Source organism: Anas platyrhynchos, chromosome 8 (genome assembly GCF_047663525.1).
Source record: "Anas platyrhynchos isolate ZD024472 breed Pekin duck chromosome 8, IASCAAS_PekinDuck_T2T, whole genome shotgun sequence".
NCBI lineage: Eukaryota > Metazoa > Chordata > Aves > Anseriformes > Anatidae > Anas > Anas platyrhynchos.
This window is the reverse complement of record NC_092594.1, coordinates 16,310,276-16,326,596: the sequence shown is the minus strand read 5'-3', so window position 1 is coordinate 16,326,596 and position 16,321 is coordinate 16,310,276. Positions and strand designations below refer to the sequence as shown.

General features: G+C 58.9%; 2 protein-coding genes across 3 annotated transcripts in view; both read left to right on the top strand.

The window, feature by feature from the left end:
* Positions 1–6,575: 6,575 nt before the first annotated feature.
* CRIP1 (cysteine rich protein 1) lies at positions 6,576–9,704 on the top strand. The gene is made up of 5 exons (XM_038183076.2): positions 6,576–6,736; positions 8,821–8,915; positions 9,018–9,075; positions 9,213–9,260; positions 9,361–9,704. The coding sequence occupies exons 1-4, from the start codon at positions 6,697–6,699 to the stop codon at positions 9,251–9,253; spliced, it is 234 nt and encodes a 77-aa protein (XP_038039004.1). The 5' UTR covers positions 6,576–6,696; the 3' UTR covers positions 9,254–9,260; positions 9,361–9,704.
* Positions 9,705–12,870: 3,166 nt separating this feature from the next.
* Positions 12,871–16,321, top strand: part of TEDC1 (tubulin epsilon and delta complex 1) — a 69,531-nt gene continuing 66,080 nt past the window's right edge. The window contains exons 1-2 of one of the 2 annotated variants that reach the window (XM_072041686.1): positions 12,871–13,094; positions 14,849–14,927. In XM_072041686.1, the coding sequence (XP_071897787.1) occupies positions 13,041–13,094; positions 14,849–14,927 (133 nt within the window). In that variant the 5' untranslated portion in view covers positions 12,871–13,040. Of the gene's footprint in view, positions 13,095–14,341; positions 14,493–14,848; positions 14,928–16,321 lie in introns of those variants that run through there. The other variant, XM_027463176.3, reaches the window with a different exon arrangement.

Genomic DNA, 16,321 nt, shown 5'->3' with positions numbered 1-16,321 from the left:
TTTTATTATTTTTTTCAGCTAGGACTTGCTGGTGGGATAAGAAAGTTGGAGAGGGCTGGTGATTACAGACATGCTCTCCAGGGTACGGAAGAAAACAGACCAAAGTGGATGCAGCTTTGCCTGGAAATCCCCCAGGCGCCATGAACTTATCCCATGCAATTAGCCTTGCTCGCTTCCCTGGGAGCCAGCAGAGCCCAGCACGGCGCCATGCCCTGCAGCTTCTCGCTGGGCACAGAGTGGGGATCCCACCGGGTGCCACCATGCGCTGGTGTTGGATGTGTTTTTGGGGCAGTCTGGGTGACGGGGTGCTGATGTCCCTAATATTAGTGACCTGGAAAAGGGAATGCTGAGCATTCAAATGGTGGGCCCAGGAGGACTGGGTGAGGGCAGGAATGACGGGGCAGCCCTGTGACGTGAAGTCGGAGCCAGTCTGTGCAGGGGAGAGGTGCCATGGGTGCCTGCCAGCCAAGGGCCTCACAGGGCTCCCCGCTGTCCTCCGCTGTCTAGCACCACCTGGAAAGCTACCAAGGCCTCCAGGTGTGCTCTAACACCCCTTGGGGACCTCACTGTGCTCTCCAGTGCACTGTACCAAAACTTTGAAGTCTCCCAGGGATCTCTAGAGGCATCCCAGGACCTCAAGTGAAGTTTAGAGAGTCCTAGAGACATCCCAGTGCACCCTTTAGTTTTCCAAGTCCTCCTAGTGTAGTCTAGCAACACCTGGAAGGCTCCCAGGGCAGCTGGGTGCATTCTAATGCCCCTTGGAGACCTTGCAGTGCTCCTCAGTATGCTCTAGCTTCCCCTAGAAGCCTACCAGGGCTCTCTAGAGGCCTCACAGGGCACCAATGTACTCTCATGTGCCTCAGGGGCCTCCAAGTGCTCTCTAGAGAGACCTAGAGGCCTCCCAATGTGGCCTAGAGGCCTCCCAGGGCCTTCCAATGCATTCTTGGTTGCTCCTACTGCACCCTAGAGGGTTCCCAGGAGAAGGCCCTGCAAGGTCTCTGTGGGCAGCTGGATTACACTGGGATGTACTGGGTGCTCTAGGCCACACTAGAAGGCCTTTAGTGCTCCTTAGAGTATACTAGAGCAAAATGAATAGAGTAAACTCCAGCGAGGCCCTCAGGGGATGCTAGTCTACGCTGTTAGGTGTGATAGACCCTCAGAAGGTACTGGAGAGCTGCAGCAAGACTCAAGGCCTCACTGGGAGGCCTCTAGGGCATCCTTGAAGACACTGGTTGGCACTGGGAGGCATTCAGGGAGAGCTAGAGCACACTGGGGAGCCCTGGTAGACGTGCACAGGCTGTAGAGCAGACTGGAGGTTCACTGGAGGCGTGCAGAGAGTACTGAAAAGCCTTTAGGGCACCCTAGAGGACACTGGTGAGCCTTGAAAGGCCTCCAGCTAATGCAAGAGCACACTGCAGGGCCCTGGAAGGCCTCGAGCGTGCCCTAAAGTGCACTAGAGAGCCTTGCGGGGCCTCCAGGGGGCACTAAATTAAAGTAATCTAGGCACTACGCTTGTGTAATTAATCTAGACACTGTTAAAGCAATCTAGAGACGCTCCCAAGGGCCGGGAGATGCCCGCAGCACCACAGAGCAGCGCTGACCCACGTAGAGCTGTGGCTGGGAGCGCGGCTGGGCAGGAGAGCAGGACAGATTTAAAGCATTTGTTGGGGACTCGATACGTAGGAGCCAAAAGGGATAAAGTGCTGGAAGGTGTGATTTAAGAGGGAGTATTAAAAGGGGCCCAGTGAGCACAGCTTGCTTCCATGCGGGCCAAGAAGCACTCTGATGCTCCCTGAAGGCAATGGAGCGGCTCTCGCTTGGCTGGGCTTCGGCTTGGCCCCAGGGTGAAGTTAAAGTGATGGGTCTAAATCCTGGAGAGGGTGTAGGAGAGCAGGCAGGGATACAGGAGGAGGAGGAAGACCAGCATGAAACCACGCAAAAGAGGATTAGAGCTGTAAATCTCCCTGCCAGCCTGCTGGGAGAGCTGCAGCGGTGGTGGTGCAGCCCCTGGCTGCCTGTTGGAAGCTGCTGGGCTCTGCAGCAGCCTGTACATTGCTGATGGATGTACAGTGGTGTACTGATGTACAGATCTGCAGTGGTGTGAGCAGCTGGGAACCTCCCTGGGGGCTCCTGCTGTGCCCTAGGGATGGATGCGGGGCAGATCTGGGGAAGGAATAGCTGTGCTAATAGGATGGAGCTGTGTGTGCTGTTGCTGGGACTTGCATGCTGCACAACCCATCGCTGCTCTCCTCTCCTTCCCTCTCCTTGCACTATCTCTGTCCCAATTTCTCTGCCTTGCTCCTGTCCTGCTGCGGTAAGGCAGAGCCAAGCAGCCCTGTCTGAAACAGGGGTGCAGCCTCGCAGCATTTGGGCTGTCTGTCTCCATCCCTGTGTGACACCGCTTCAGAGGACGTGGTCTTCTGGCAGTGGGTCTCCCTTATCACACGGTTATCACATCAACAGCCCCACTGCAGAGGGCAAACACCGCTGGGGCAGTAAATCAGGGAGTTCCCCCGCAATAAGGGCTGTGCTGCGGGAGAGGGCGTTGGACCAGGACTCATCATCTGTACCCGGGTGAGTAATGGGGTGCCTGGGGGTCCTGCACTCCGTTCCCCTTCTCCTCATCTTGATTGCTAGGAGCGAGTGAATTTTTAACCAGGACTGAAAGGTGTGGTAGCAGCAGCCTGTCATCATCAGCTGGTCCAGGCTGAGTGGCACAGCTGATCCCCACCGCGGGAGGTATGGCAGGGCAGGGAGGTGGCCCTGGTGTGAGCTGACCCCATGGGGTGCTGAGCACCCCCAGCTCCAAGACAGCTTCCTAAAGTAGCAGCATCCTCAGCCAGCCTGGCTGCAGGCGGGTGCGATCACTGCAACAGAACCAGCTGTGGCCATGCCAGGAAAATGCACCAAACCCTCCCACGGAGGGTTTCAGCCAGGAGATTTCCTGGGGCTGCCACTAATGGAAAGCTTGCAGGGAAGAGCAGATGGTAACGGAGCTTTTTGGCCAGACTGCATGCGGGGAGACAGTGGGAAGCTGTGCCTGGATGAAATTTGAGGAGATTTTCCATGTCGCTGGGACTTGGAGGGATTGGAGAGGTTCTCCTGTCCCATGTCTGGAAATCCCAGACACACCCCAAGCAGGGACCTGCAGCCAGGCACCCTCCTGAGCGTGCACTCAATGGGGCTGGTGTGCCCCAACCCCATGTGCCACTGCCATCCTGGGCAGCAGTATGGGAGCTGCTGGCACGGGGTGCATTGCCTCTGAGCACACATGGGCATAGGGCCAGGCTGTGGGTACGGACCCAAAAATATTTGCTTCCATGAGCCGCCTGCCCTGGACCCCTTGCAGGAGCAGGAGCTGAACCCTGCAAGAGCACGTGTCTGTTACAGCGTGCGTGGTATCACATTTACGGCGTGATAACAATTCACGCCCATGCTCCCGAGGTTTTGTGTTGGCCCAACAAGCGCCTGCTGTGGGCAGCCAGCAGCCTTAGCGGGGCTGGAAATGTTTGTGCACTTTCTGCAAGAAACAACTGTGCGATTGTCCGTGGGCACGGGGGGCGGACTCTGGGCTGCGTCTGCACAAGCAGGGCAGGGAATGTGTTTTGCGGTCTCAAACCATTTTGTATTGAAGGTCCAGCGTGGTGAATGTCCCCCGCAGCAGCCAGCTTTTGGGGCAGCCCCGTCCCTTCCCGCAGGCACCGCTCGGGGCATCTCCCGCTGCCATCCTGTTCCCGATCCCTCCCAGCCCTCAGCCACCTGTCAGCTTTATGAAGACGTACCCCAGATTTTTCCTGAGGGCATAAATTGGCTTGACAGCCTGCTCCGTGCGGCTGTTCCCGGTGCAGAGGTAATGGGATTAGCTGTGTGCAGACCTGGGTGCAATGCCAGGCGAGTGCGTGCCCCCCCGTGCACCCTGGCGTCCCTCCCACCTTTCCATGGGAACCCACATCTGGCAGCTTCTCCCAGCCCATGCTGGGCTTTTTAAGCCGCCCTGTAATTTTCTTGTCAAATTAGTCACATATTGGGCTTGGGAGGACATAGTTTACAACAAATCGTCTCGGTTGAGCGGGCCTGCAACTTGCAGGCAGAAATATGGCCGAGGAGGGGAATTTTGCAGAAGCTGCAGTTGTCTGACCGCTCGCAAAGCGCTGGGCCGAGCCCCGCGGCGGCGACGTGCTTCGGACATTCCTGGGTTTTTCTTAGTCACATTTTCCGCAGGGAGGGGACCCGGGGGCAGCTCGGGAGGATCTGAGGTTGGGGAAGAAATGAGCAGAGGCATCCTCCGGTTCTGCGTGGGGGGGAAGGCGCGAATAAGGCCTGCGGTTGATCCATGCAGGGCACGGCTGTCCGGAGCGAAGCCGCTTGTGCCTTCCCGTCATCCCTGCGCAGGAGCTGAGCAAAGCGATCCGTGCCATCGCTGCCTGGCAGCACCCCGGCACACGCAAACAAACGGGACGGTCCAGGTTTGTCTGAGGGCTGCTGCCGTGCCCTCAGGGAGCGCTGGCGCCTGATGCGCCAGGACGGAGCCTCCACCCTCAGATTGGTATCAGAGGGCACCCGGCGGCTGGGGTGTGCTGTGCTCGGGTGGCTGAATTAGCTGGAACAAGGTCTGCAGATAAGATAAACCTGAGGTTTGCTGGGGAGGCTGTTGGCAGCTGGAGCTGGCCGGGCTGTTTCCCTGGTGGGGGAGCCTTGATTTGATGCAGGGCTTGGGTTGGGACCAGGCTTGGCTGAAGATGCCTCTGGCCCCTGCCTCCTGCAGGGCAGAGTGGCTCTCTCCCTGCAGCCATCCCATGCCCTTTAGTTGGATTTTATCTGGATTATGAGGTGGGCTGCTATACCCCCGGTCATGGTGCTGGAAGTCACTGTAGGAACCAGATTGCTGAGAAATGCCTGAGTTCTGCATTCGGGGCATGCAGAGGACCCTGAATCTCAGAAGGGGCAGCAACCAGCTCGCCCCAAATGCTGGAGTGCTTCCAGCCAGCTGGCTGCAGCGTAGGCTGGGGGCTGTCGGGGACTCTGTTTATCGCCCCGCTGATGTGTTTCACACACCGTCAGTAGGAGCGTTTATGAACTCGCTCCCCATAAAGTGAACAAAAGGCCACATCCTGCAGGTCCCCGTGGCACTGCTGTGCTCCCTCCCCAGCCAGCAGTGCCATCGGCACCCCGTGCTCACCCCAATAAGGCGGCCGTGCCAAATCAGCACCACGGGGATCTGGGCAGCCTCGGACCCCATCCCAGCAGGGTTGGCAGCGAGCAGCACGCGGCTCCTCGGCGCCAGCTTTGCAAGCCCTCCTGCCGGCCTTGTGTCCTCTCTGCTGCATGAATAGGCTTGAAAAAGTACAAGGGGGGGGCTGAGTGCTGTCCCCACCGCCTGGCTGGGTCAGTCGGCCTGTGGTGCCAGGGGGACGCTCCCGCTGCAGGAGCCCGGCCAGGCGCTGCGTGGTCCGTGGGGACCGGGGCTGGGCCAGCCTGTGGCTGCCCGCCGGCACAAAACCTGCCTTAAAAGGGAGCACAGCTGGGGACGGCTCTCCTGGCCGGGCAGCAGCCTCAAAACCATGTGTGTAAGGGGAAATGGGGTCACCAGAGGGAGGGGGGCATGCCCCGTGTCCCCTGTGTCTTCAGGGTGCGGTGGGTTTGCCATCGCCGAGCCTGGGCGCGACGGGGAGCATCAGCCGGAGGAGCGCGCCCGCTGCAAAGGCGGTGTGGAGCGCGGCGGGGTCATGAAACAATCCCACAAACTGCGATCTTCGCCCCTGGGTGCAGCTTGTCACCTCTCCTCCTACACCCACGGGTGGGCTCGGGCACCAGCAGCGCCCTGTTTCTGCAGGGGGGGCGGCAAGAGGTGCCTCGCATTTCGGGAGGCAGGCACCCGGCGTCCTGCCGCTGGGTTTCACAAGCCCTCTTGACCTTTCCAGCGCAGCAACGTGCCCTGGGGAGGATTGCTTCATGCAAAACAGACCTTTGGATTGGCTTTTTCATTTCCTTCGCAGCCAAGCACAAAGGAACAACAAGTCCTCACTCTTATAAAACGACAACAGTCGGCGACGCAGATGGGCAGGCTCTTTGCGGTGAGCCGTGTCCTGCACCCACGCCATTCCTGAGGCTCTGGGAGAGGGGGGCTACAGCCCCCCGGCTCCCTCCTGCTTCCTTATCTCCTACCCCGGGCAGCAGACACAGCCCAAGTGGGCTTTTGCAAAACACCCCTTGCACACTGCTAGGAGAAAACAGTGCTGTCTGGAGAGGGGGAGCCCTGCGGCCAGCACCCCGGGGAGCTTTATTTGGGAGCGTAGTTAATTGGCGACGCTAATTGCAACTGCTCAGAGATTCCACAGCACCAGGGTGGGCAGGGAGCTTGGGGCACGGCGTCTCAGGGTGCAGAAGGTGGGGTGTAAGGGGTACAGAGGGTGCAGGATGCGAGGGGTGCAGGGGTGCAAGCGTGCAGCAGGGGTAAGGGCGCAAGACGCAGAGGGTGCGGGGGATGCAAAGGGTGAAAGGGGCTGGGGAAGCAAAGGGCGCAGCGGTGCGAGGGCTGCGGGACTACGCCCGGGGCGGGTGCCTCCAGCTGTGGGCGGGACCTCACATCTGGACCGGGTCCACATCTGGGCGGGCCGGGGCGGGGACCCCGAGTAGTGACTCCGGCGGTGCGGGCGCCCAGCATCCCACAACCGAGCCGAGCCCAGAGCCGACACCATGCCCAAGTGCCCCCGCTGCCAGAAGGAGGTCTACTTCGGTAAGGGCATCCTGCACCCCCACCCCTTCCAGCCCTTAGGCACCCCTATTCTGTGGGTCCTGGGCACCCCAATAGCACCCACCCCTGTCCTGCAGGTGCTCAGGGTGCCCCCTGCACTGTGGCTGCCCTGGGTGGCCCCAAAATGCACCTGAGGAGAGGAGCTGCGAGAGGCGCAGGGGTGCTCGGGGACATCCTGCCCGTTGGCCCCTGAGGTTTAGCAGGGCGAGGGGATGGCCCCAGAGAGAAGTGGCCCCGGGGAGAGAGGTGGCCGTGGTGTTTTCAGGATGCCTTGCAGGCTGACCGTGAGCTCAGCTCGTTGTGCTTCCTCCTGCCCGCGGGGTTTGAGGCATGTTTGCTGCTGCCGCGTTGGGGACCAAGTTCCGGGGTCCTGCCGAGTGTGTTTTGGGGCTTTGAGCCTCTCACCCTGCTGGCAGCAGCTGCTGAAGCAGCCGGGCTCTAGCTGCCAAACCTCCCCACTTCCCTCGTTTGGCTGCATTTGTCGAGGTTTGCTGACAGAGGCTCGAACACTCCCTGCTTGTAATGCACTTGAGATGAGGGTTTGGTGACCCGACTGCCGTGCCCTGACTTCTGCTCTCCCTCGCTTCTGCTCTCCCTGCCTTATTTCTGCTCTGCCTGTGGGTGTGCCGCAGCTTCCTCTTCTGCTCGGCCAAAGAGATCCGAGGCTGAAATGTGTGGTCAGTGCCGGGGGCTGCCCCATAGCTGCTCCCCCCATCACACAAATCTGTCTGCTGGTGATGCCCACCACCCAGGGGCTCCCGCAGCTGGGGAGCACAGCTTTGGCTGATCCCGAGCCCTCTGCCTGCACAGTTTTGGCTAATCCTGAGCCCTCTGCCTGCAGCCAGGCTCTGAGGTTGCTCTCAGCTGGGATTTCTGTGCCTGCAGGTGTGGCTGTGAAAGGGTTGTTTGACCAGGGAGGGGTTTGGCCCTGCTCTTATCAGCTCGCTCCCACGAAACTGGCTCTGTTGATGCAGGAGGCTTCAAAAGTAGCTGGAGACACGAGCTCACCGGGTGATTTCTGTGCCTGAAGATAGTGCTGGAAGAGGAGCTGCTGCGCTGCTCCCGGGGTTTTCTGAGCCTGGTGGCCCTTCTTCCTCAGAGGTGCCCTGGGCTGCTGTAGGACACATGGGGTTGGGGAGAGGAGGGAGGACACAGGGGGCTTTGTGCTGCTGGAGATGGCACCAGGGCTGCCTCGTGACATTTGGGTGCGGCCCCCGCTCCCACCTCTGCACCGCTGCCTGGCTCCTTGCGTAAGCTGCTGTGGGCAGACTTGGGCCCCGAAGAAACCCTTTGCTCGGCCACCTTGTGCAGGCATGGGTTAAGCACTCGGAGCCGGCTGTGAGCGGGTTCCTGTGGGGAGCTCTGCTTTATCACTTCATAAATCCCCAGTTGCCAATAGTGAGCGCACACGCATCCGCAGAAAATACTGCAGAAAACACCCTCCTCCCCTGCTGGGCCACAATTAAAAGAGCCACACTGCATTCTCCCTCTCCATAAACACGTCCTGGCCTGAGCAAGCAGCACGCTGCTCCCCGAGCCCCGGCCAGGCTCCAGCCCGGCTGTGGTTTGTGACAGCACACGGCAAATCAGAGCTGCCACTGCAGAGCTGGAGGGGCCTGGCTGGTGGCAGTGGTGGCCACCCCAGAGCCACCAGCCCAGCAGCTGTCCTCTTTGTAAAAAGGCTCCAGCTGACCGGGGGGATTCATCCCCATTCAGGCTGATGTTGGAAGGGTGGAAATGGCCAAGTCTTGTCTGGAAGACGGACAGCAGTCGGTCTGTCCGTGCGGGCGCAGTGGTGACCCCATGAGCCACGCTGCTCGCAGCGGTGAGGGCTCCCCGCGGTGCCCTGCCCGGGGTTTGGCTTCTGGGCACCTGGATGTGCGTGGTGAGGTGTGCGTGCCTTGGGTTTGGCACTTGCAGAGCTTCTTTCCTGGGTGAGCAGACTTGAGAAAATCCCCCCAAATGTAGGTCCTCCCTGGGGCTGGCAGCAGGGAGGCCAGCTTGCCAAAAACGCCTCGTTGTGCCCGTTCGGTGGCCTCAGCTAACCCACCTCCTTTCTGTGGCAGCCGAGAAGGTGACTTCTCTGGGGAAGGACTGGCACCGGCCCTGCTTGAGATGCGAGAAGTGTAACAAGACCCTGACATCTGGAGGCCATGCAGAGGTGAGGTTTGGTGCCCGGCAGCCAAGGGCTGGTGTCCTGCAGGGAACGGGGTGGGTGCAGCCGGCAGGGCACCGGGGCTGATGCTCTCCTCTCTCCCTGCAGCATGATGGCAAGCCGTACTGCAACCACCCCTGCTATGCTGCCTTGTTCGGACCCAAAGGTAAGGTCACTGTGGCTGGCGTTTTGGGAGGGAGGGAGGGAGGGAAGGGGGCTCCATGCTCCCATCTCTCGGCGACGCATCCCGCTGTGCGCTCGCTGCCCCGCGGTGTCGCTCACTCCGCTCTGTCTCTCTTGCAGGGTTCGGCCGGGGAGGAGCCGAGAGCCACACGTTCAAGTAAAGCTCAGGTTGGTGCCTCCCTCTGGAGCTCCCTCGAGGCTCGATGGGCAGCTGGGGCTGTCCCGGGGGTGTCACCGCTGATGTCCCCTCTCTCCCGTCCCTCCGCAGGTCTGACAGCCAGGGCTCCCAGCACAGCCCGCCGGTGGCACCAACCCGCCGCAGCAAACATGCCTTTTCGTTCTTCATTCACTCTGTACTCCATTAGCACGTCGAAAGCAATAAGTAACCACGGATGGGGCCGGTGCGGAGAGGGGCTCCGCTCCGCAGGGAGCGCCGCAGGGGTGGGAGGTTGGACGCTGCCCCTAGGAAATTTGGCCGGTACCGCCGAAGGCCGCCTGGAGAGGAGACCGCACCCGTCCAGCCGAAACCCAGCCCTGCTTCTGGCAGCCGGCTCTGCAGCCGGGCCACACTTGTACTTCAGTCTTTAATAAACCCCGACCGAGAGATGCTTCCCCCGTGTGAGTGCTGTGCTCTTTGTACCGGGCTCCGGCGCGGTCCCCGGGCAGCCACGTGGCTGTGCAGCCCCAGGGGTGGGAGCTCGGTGGGGCAGGGTGGGCTCCTGCCAGGAGTCAGTTGAAGGGCACACCAAGAAAGCTGTTATTTGGTGCTTTCACCCCCAGCAGTCATACCGAAAGTCATACATCCCGGGCTTCCTGCTCCCTTTGCCCCGCGGGAAGAGCAGCACCGCCAGATGTAAAGGTGTCGATTTGACGGATGTTTCGAAATTGGGTTCTTAACCGTGCCTTTCCCTAGCGTCAACCACTCGATTTACATATTCTGGTACTCTACACAACACACACGGATATTTTTGTCTACAGTATACAAATGCACTTCGTTAGAAACTGCTGGGTTTTGTTATCACGCCGGTGTTCCTAGGGCTTGGCCAAACCCTCAGGGGTCAGGGTACAAGCCTGGTATCAAAATCTTTGGAGTCAGAAACAGCTCCACCTGATAACCATCTGCAAACTCCCCTTGTGCTTGCTGTCAGAAGTCTCCCCTCCACCCCACATCCTCCTTCCTCTGCGAGCTGTGAGTGCTGCTCTGAGGAAGGAGAGCTGCTCGCCTGCACAGGGCTCTTGCATGAAGCTTAACGAGATGCTTGGTGCCTGTGTTGAAGGCAGATTTGACCTCGCTCAGCTGCCTGCTGCTCTCCTGCCTGCTGCAGTGCCTCCCTGCCCTGGCAGCGGGGTGGAACAGGGACCTCAGCCTCGCTGTGCCCGCAGCCCTATCAGCTTTGTGGGTAGAAGTGTGCCTTGGTGGGGACCTCGAGGAACCTGTGGGAAGCAGGAGGTTGTTTCTGCTTGGCCTGGAGCTGCTTCCCAGCACTGAGCTGTCTGTGGGCCCATGAAGGTGCCTGACTCGTGCTGTTTTAGCAGCTTTGGTGCGGCACGGCTGTCTCAGCAGCTGTAATGGGTTCTGCCTTGCTTCCTGAGGTTGCTGCAGCCTGCAGGGCCCTGCTGCCCTTTGCTTTGGTCCCTGTCTCCTACGCACAGTGCGGGTGTGGTGCTGGGACAGCTCTGCCTGCTCTCAGTGCCCGCAGGGATGCAGGAGCTGAGCTGTGCGGGGTCTGCGCAGCCTCATGCAGTGTGCAGACAAACTAAGCCCCATCCTGCAGCGTGCCTGGGGGACAAAAACTGGGGTACCTCAAGCAAGCTCCAAGGACAAACCCTTGGATATTGATCCCTGCTGCAAAAACCTTCCAGCTGCACTGTCTCTCTGCCCGTCCTCTTGCTGAGGCTCATGTAGCCCCAGGACTTGCTGTCAGCATGCTCCCCTCCCAGCGCTCTGCTGGCACGAGGCGCGCTCTCCGCCTGCTCCAGGGGCTTGGTGCCGTGAGTTTGAGCAGTTCAGGCTCAGGTCACATCCGGAAGGCGCTTCGGTCAAAGAAAATACATGATAAATTGATTTAAAATTCAATTTGGTTTTGGAGAGGAAGAAGGAGCAGCTGTACGGCATTCGGATGGGATGCCAGATGCACTCCTCCGATGCGCGGAGCGCCGGGGCAGCGGGGAGGTGGGCTCATAGCAGGCACAAGCTTCATGCCAGGAGGGGAGAGCACAAAACTGGGGAAAATCCTGGCTTTTTTGGGGGAGCAGTTGAGGGATGCCACTGTCAGTGCAGGTCAGGGGAGCCCCAAGGTGACCATTTGGGTGCCGGATGATCTCCAGTATGGTGATGCCCGGCACGAAGGCCCCCGTGTTGGTGACATGAAGCATCGCAGATGCCGATCCCGGAGGAAGGGGCTGTGCTTCCTCTGACATGATTTCGGAAGCTGAGGCTGAGATCAGTGATAGTTGCGGATTGTTGAGCGCTGGTTGCTATAAACACTTCATCATGGTGACAGAAAAACAAACAAAATTAGCCGTTCCTCTGGCAGCGAGCACGGGCGAGCCCGAAAGCGCTGGGTAGGAAAGCAGAAGAGGTTTTGGCAAAGGACAGGAAACAGGATGGGCTCAGAAACTGAACTGCTGCGGTCCTACCCCCGCCCCGCGCTTTGTGGCTTTCTGTACAGAAGAAAAATGGACAGGGTGACAGAAAGGGCGACTGGGGGCCCTCAGCTTGGCCGATCCCACTGTGTGCCTGCGCAGTAAGATGTGGGGGGGTCTTCAGCCAGGGCGAGGAGGGAGCAAGGAGCACTTTTTGGGTCACCGGGACTGACCCTATATCTTCCTCACCTGCTCCAGACTGTCGTGTCCCCTCTGTGTTAGGGCAGCTGTGTCCCTAAGCCTGCAGCTGGCCAGGGGACAGCTTGGGCTGGAAGCCCTCAGCATCCCTCCTTAGGGGCTGTGTCCTGCAGCGTGACCAGCAGGAGAGGGCTGGTGGTGAAAAGTTGGCCTCAGGCACAAGCACTGCATTGTACCTTCACTCCTCTCCTTTTATTTTCAAGGAAACAGGGAGAGTTTCCAGGGGAGAAGGGTGTAGGAGCTTTCTGCCAGACCTCTGTGTCTGTCTTTGGTGAATCTTGGCTTAAAGGAACGGGGGGATGAGGGCAGAGGGAATGTCCCGAGGTGCAGGGGAACCTTTCCCTGGCTACTGTAGTGAAAAGAAAAGGGCGAAGCTCCTGAGAACAGAGAATCGCAAGCTTGCAGATGTTTATTGGCTTTTATTTTTCCTAATCCTTCCTGATTCATTTCTTGCACTAAAAGTGCAGACCCTGCATCAGAGGGCCTGAAGCGCCGACGCCTACCTCAAGCATCTCAAGCATCTGTCTGCCGGGAGCTGACCGTACGTCGTGGCGCTGCAGTCCAGGAAAACCTGCCTTAGGGCATTCGTGCAACTATTATGGTCCCTCCCAGGGGCCTGTAGATCTGTAGCTGTTGTGTGAGGCGACGCAGCCTGCTAAATGTGTGCCGGCCACCCCAGCAACACCGGCATCCCTCGTGCCGCCTGCGCCTCGCCAGCTGTCTCCTCCTCTGCGACCCCATTCCCACATCTGCTGCTGCTGCTCCTCCTCCCTGGCCAGGCTCGTTTTGCTCCCGGCTGCGATGCTGCAACGCTGCCAGCCCGCTCAGATCAACCTGGCGTCGCAGCGAGGGGAGGCAACGCGTGTGGAAAAGAGCTGGGAGGGTGCAGGGAGGGAGCTGTAAATGCTTGCAGCAGGAAACAATGCAGCCCACTTCATCTGCTGTGAAATGCTGAGGGTGTGAAATGCTGCGGCCACCCGGGAAGGGGCAGGAGAGCCAGCTGCTCTCTGCCGGGGCGTTTGCGGAGCTGTGGATGCTGCAGGGAGGAGAAGGGAGGAGGAGAGGAGCTGCCGGGCGGTGGCGGAGCATGGGAAGCACGGCTGGATGCACAGCCCGGGGGCCTGGCGAGAAACAGGCTGCCTGCCACCTGCGCTTCGGGTGGGTAGAAATAAAAAAAAAATAGCTTTAAAAAGCAAACGGGGTGATCATGCAGGGTCAGAGAGTGACTTCCCATGGCATCCAGGTGCTGCTAGGAAGCCGTGGCACGCGGAGATGTGCCACAGCCTTATCACATACAATCTGCGTGAGGCAATGGGACACAGCCGTCACGGCTGGCAGCGGCGGGGCGGCTGTGGCGGGTTGCCATGGCACGGCAGCAAACATGCGGCCTCAGCCCCGGCTGAGTCACCCCGGGGCGGAAATGACCCGAACTGACACTGCTGTGTGCAAAATGCCTCCGGCTCTGTATGGCACCGCCACCCCAATCCCCGCCTGGCGCCAGGGGAGCTGAGAGATCGGGGAGGCGGTGGAGGCCTCCCTGAAGGGCAAGCATCCCGGGCTTCTCCCCTCAGAGGCCAAACCCTGGGGTTTCATTGCCGCTGTTATCAGCTAGGCTCATTGCAAGGGATGTGTGTGGGGATGGGGCACTGGGAGACATCAGCTCCACATGAAGGCTCTCCCACCTGGAGGCCGCAGCAGGGAGGGGAAAGCAGGTGCCCAGCTCCACTGAGGCTCTGGGCAATGGAGAAGCACCACAAGGGCCCGGCACCAGGGTGGCAGGGCACTGTGTTGGGTGAACGTGGCAAGGTTTTGGTAGCAGCTGAGCTATAGGGATGGCCCTGGTGGAGCAGGCTGTCCCCCTGCAGCCCATGGGTCCCACATGGAGCAGATCTCCACGCTGCAGCCCATGGAGGGGAGCCCACACAGGAGCAGGGGGTCTGGGGGGAGCTGCCGCCCATGGGGGCCCCGTGCTGGAGCAGTTTGCTCCTGGGGGATGGATGGACCCTGTGGGATGGGGCTGTGGGAGCAGTGCTTGAAGAGCTGCTGCCTGTGGGCAGCCCATGAGGGATCAGTTCGGGAAGGATGGAAGGAGGGGAGCAGGGGCAGGGAGCGAGCATGAAGGGGCGATGGAGAAGCACCACAGCCGCCATTCCCCAGCACCACACGGGGGAGCAGGCAGCAGAGGCTGGCTGCGGGGAAGGCGTTTTAATCCCCTTTGCGCTCCAGCCTGCTAGCGGCAGCTCCCAACGTTCATTCACCTCAATGTGCCCAGCCCGTTTTACCCGCACCACCTCCTCCCGTCCCCCCCGAGCCCCCCAGGACCCCTCAGCACCCGGGGGGCTCCTCCGGGGCTGCGGGGGGCGCTGCGGGGGGAGCCGCGGAAGGGACGGGGCCATGGTGCGGAAGGGGCCGGGCTCGGCAGAGGGACGGGTCGGGGCCATGCCGGGGGGCCGGGCACTGCCGGGGGCTGTGGGGGCATTGTGCCGGGCAATGCCGACCCGGGCCCGCCTGGTGCCCGAAACTCTGCGCCGGGCCAAGCTGGACCGGCCTCAGGCGGTGAGGCCGGGTGGAGGGAGCTCCATCGCCCTCTGCCTCCCGGCTGTGAAGCCCATGGGGGTGACAGCAGCTCTGGGGGTGCTGTGGTGGTGGTGGTGGAGCAGATACAGCCCCCTCTGGGATAAAGGGGAGCGGTGCTGGGCTGAGTGTGACCTGCACCGCCATCCCTTCCCTCATGCACCTGCCCCTAGGTAGCGTTCATCAGGCAGCCGAGCCCTGCATGGGACAGGGGTGCCCCCCCCGAGCCACCCCTGATGCTCATTTACAGGCTTTATTGCTTATTTAAGGCTGAATCTGTTGGTGGATTATATTTTTTGGTGTGCTGATCTCCCCCTGTTCCTCTCGTTCTTTTGCAGACCCTGGATTTCTGGAGGCTGCTCTATGCTCTCCTGAAACAAATCCACGGAGGCAAGTGGAGCGAGGCTGATGCCATAGGTAACCGTGGCTGGTTTCTGTCTGTCCTGGGGAACTGCTAGGGCTGGTGTTTTAGCACCTTTTTTTCTGGCAAGTTGCTCTCTCTAAGGAGCACACCCTTCTGAACAACTAGTATGTGCCACTGGCCCTTGCTGTTTTATCACAAATGTCAGACAGGTATGCTCTTGTTTGGTATCCAGGCAAATGGGATGTTCTTGTGTCTGCTAGGGTCTCTTGCTTCCTTCTCTTAGACGTTTCACTGCAGGTAAAACTCTGTGATGTTCTTACGTATTCTGAGAGTCTGCAGAGATAATTACAGAAATAGATTTATGTGCCCCATGATCTGTTCTTTCCCCATTCTGCATGTGGTACATGATATTATGGTTAATTTACTATCAAGTCCCATGTCAGGGCAATGAATTTTAACATATGAACCATGAAGACAATGTTATAGAATGAAGTTCTAGACAAAACAACAAAATAAAAATGCATATGAGTATTTTAGAGGGACCATAAATATCTCTGGATGGGGCCTCTACTGCAGAGAGAAGCTGTATAAAGGCTGGCTTCTCACAGTGATAAAGCACTAATTATTTCTTAAATACGTGCCGTTCCAAATTTGATACTACTCTTCAGGTTTCCCTCTCCGCTCCAGGATGCAGAGCCCTTTCAGTACAGGAGGAAAGGATCATCTCTGATGGGTAGAGATCTCCTCACACCAAAACCGCTTAAAATCAGTCCACAAAAGCTGAAAGAAAAAAAAATGTTTAAGCCCCTGAAGAGCTGGGAAACTGATGTCTGTGGAAACTTTTTTTTTTTTTTCTTAAAAAAAAAAAAAAGGCAGAGCATTGTAGTTGATACGTTTCAAGGAATGTGGGGCAGCACCTGTGTGGTTTTGCTGGTAGCTCAGTAGGGAATTGGCATGGTTCTCTTTCAGACAGGACTGCTACTTTTCATTCAGCTGTCCTTCATTTTCTGCTCATCCGCAGTCTGCTGTGTGCGACTGTTTGGTAAGTCAATTTATTGGCTGTCCACAGCAGCTTTGTGAGGTTGCAGTCTCATTGAATCCTGGCTGCTCCCGTACTAATAGCTAGCAGCATTCGGAGACAGGATTCCTGGATGCATGTGGCAGGTTGCTGGCTCCAGAGAGAGCAAACCCAGTTGTTGCTGGTAGATTGTCAGGTGAGTGAGTTGCCTGCTGTGAATAGGATCAATATTTCACTGTCTGTCCCGCCTTTGGAGCAATTGTGGTCTTTCATGCATTTATTTCATGGAAAGACCAAGTTTTCCACTTCATTAAGGACTAAATAACTTTCTCAGCTCTGTACGGGACCCTGTAGAACAGCAAGGAATTGAAACAGATTCCTCTAATTGAAGTCTAGAGCTTTAGTCCCTGGATCAGGCTTGCTTGTCTT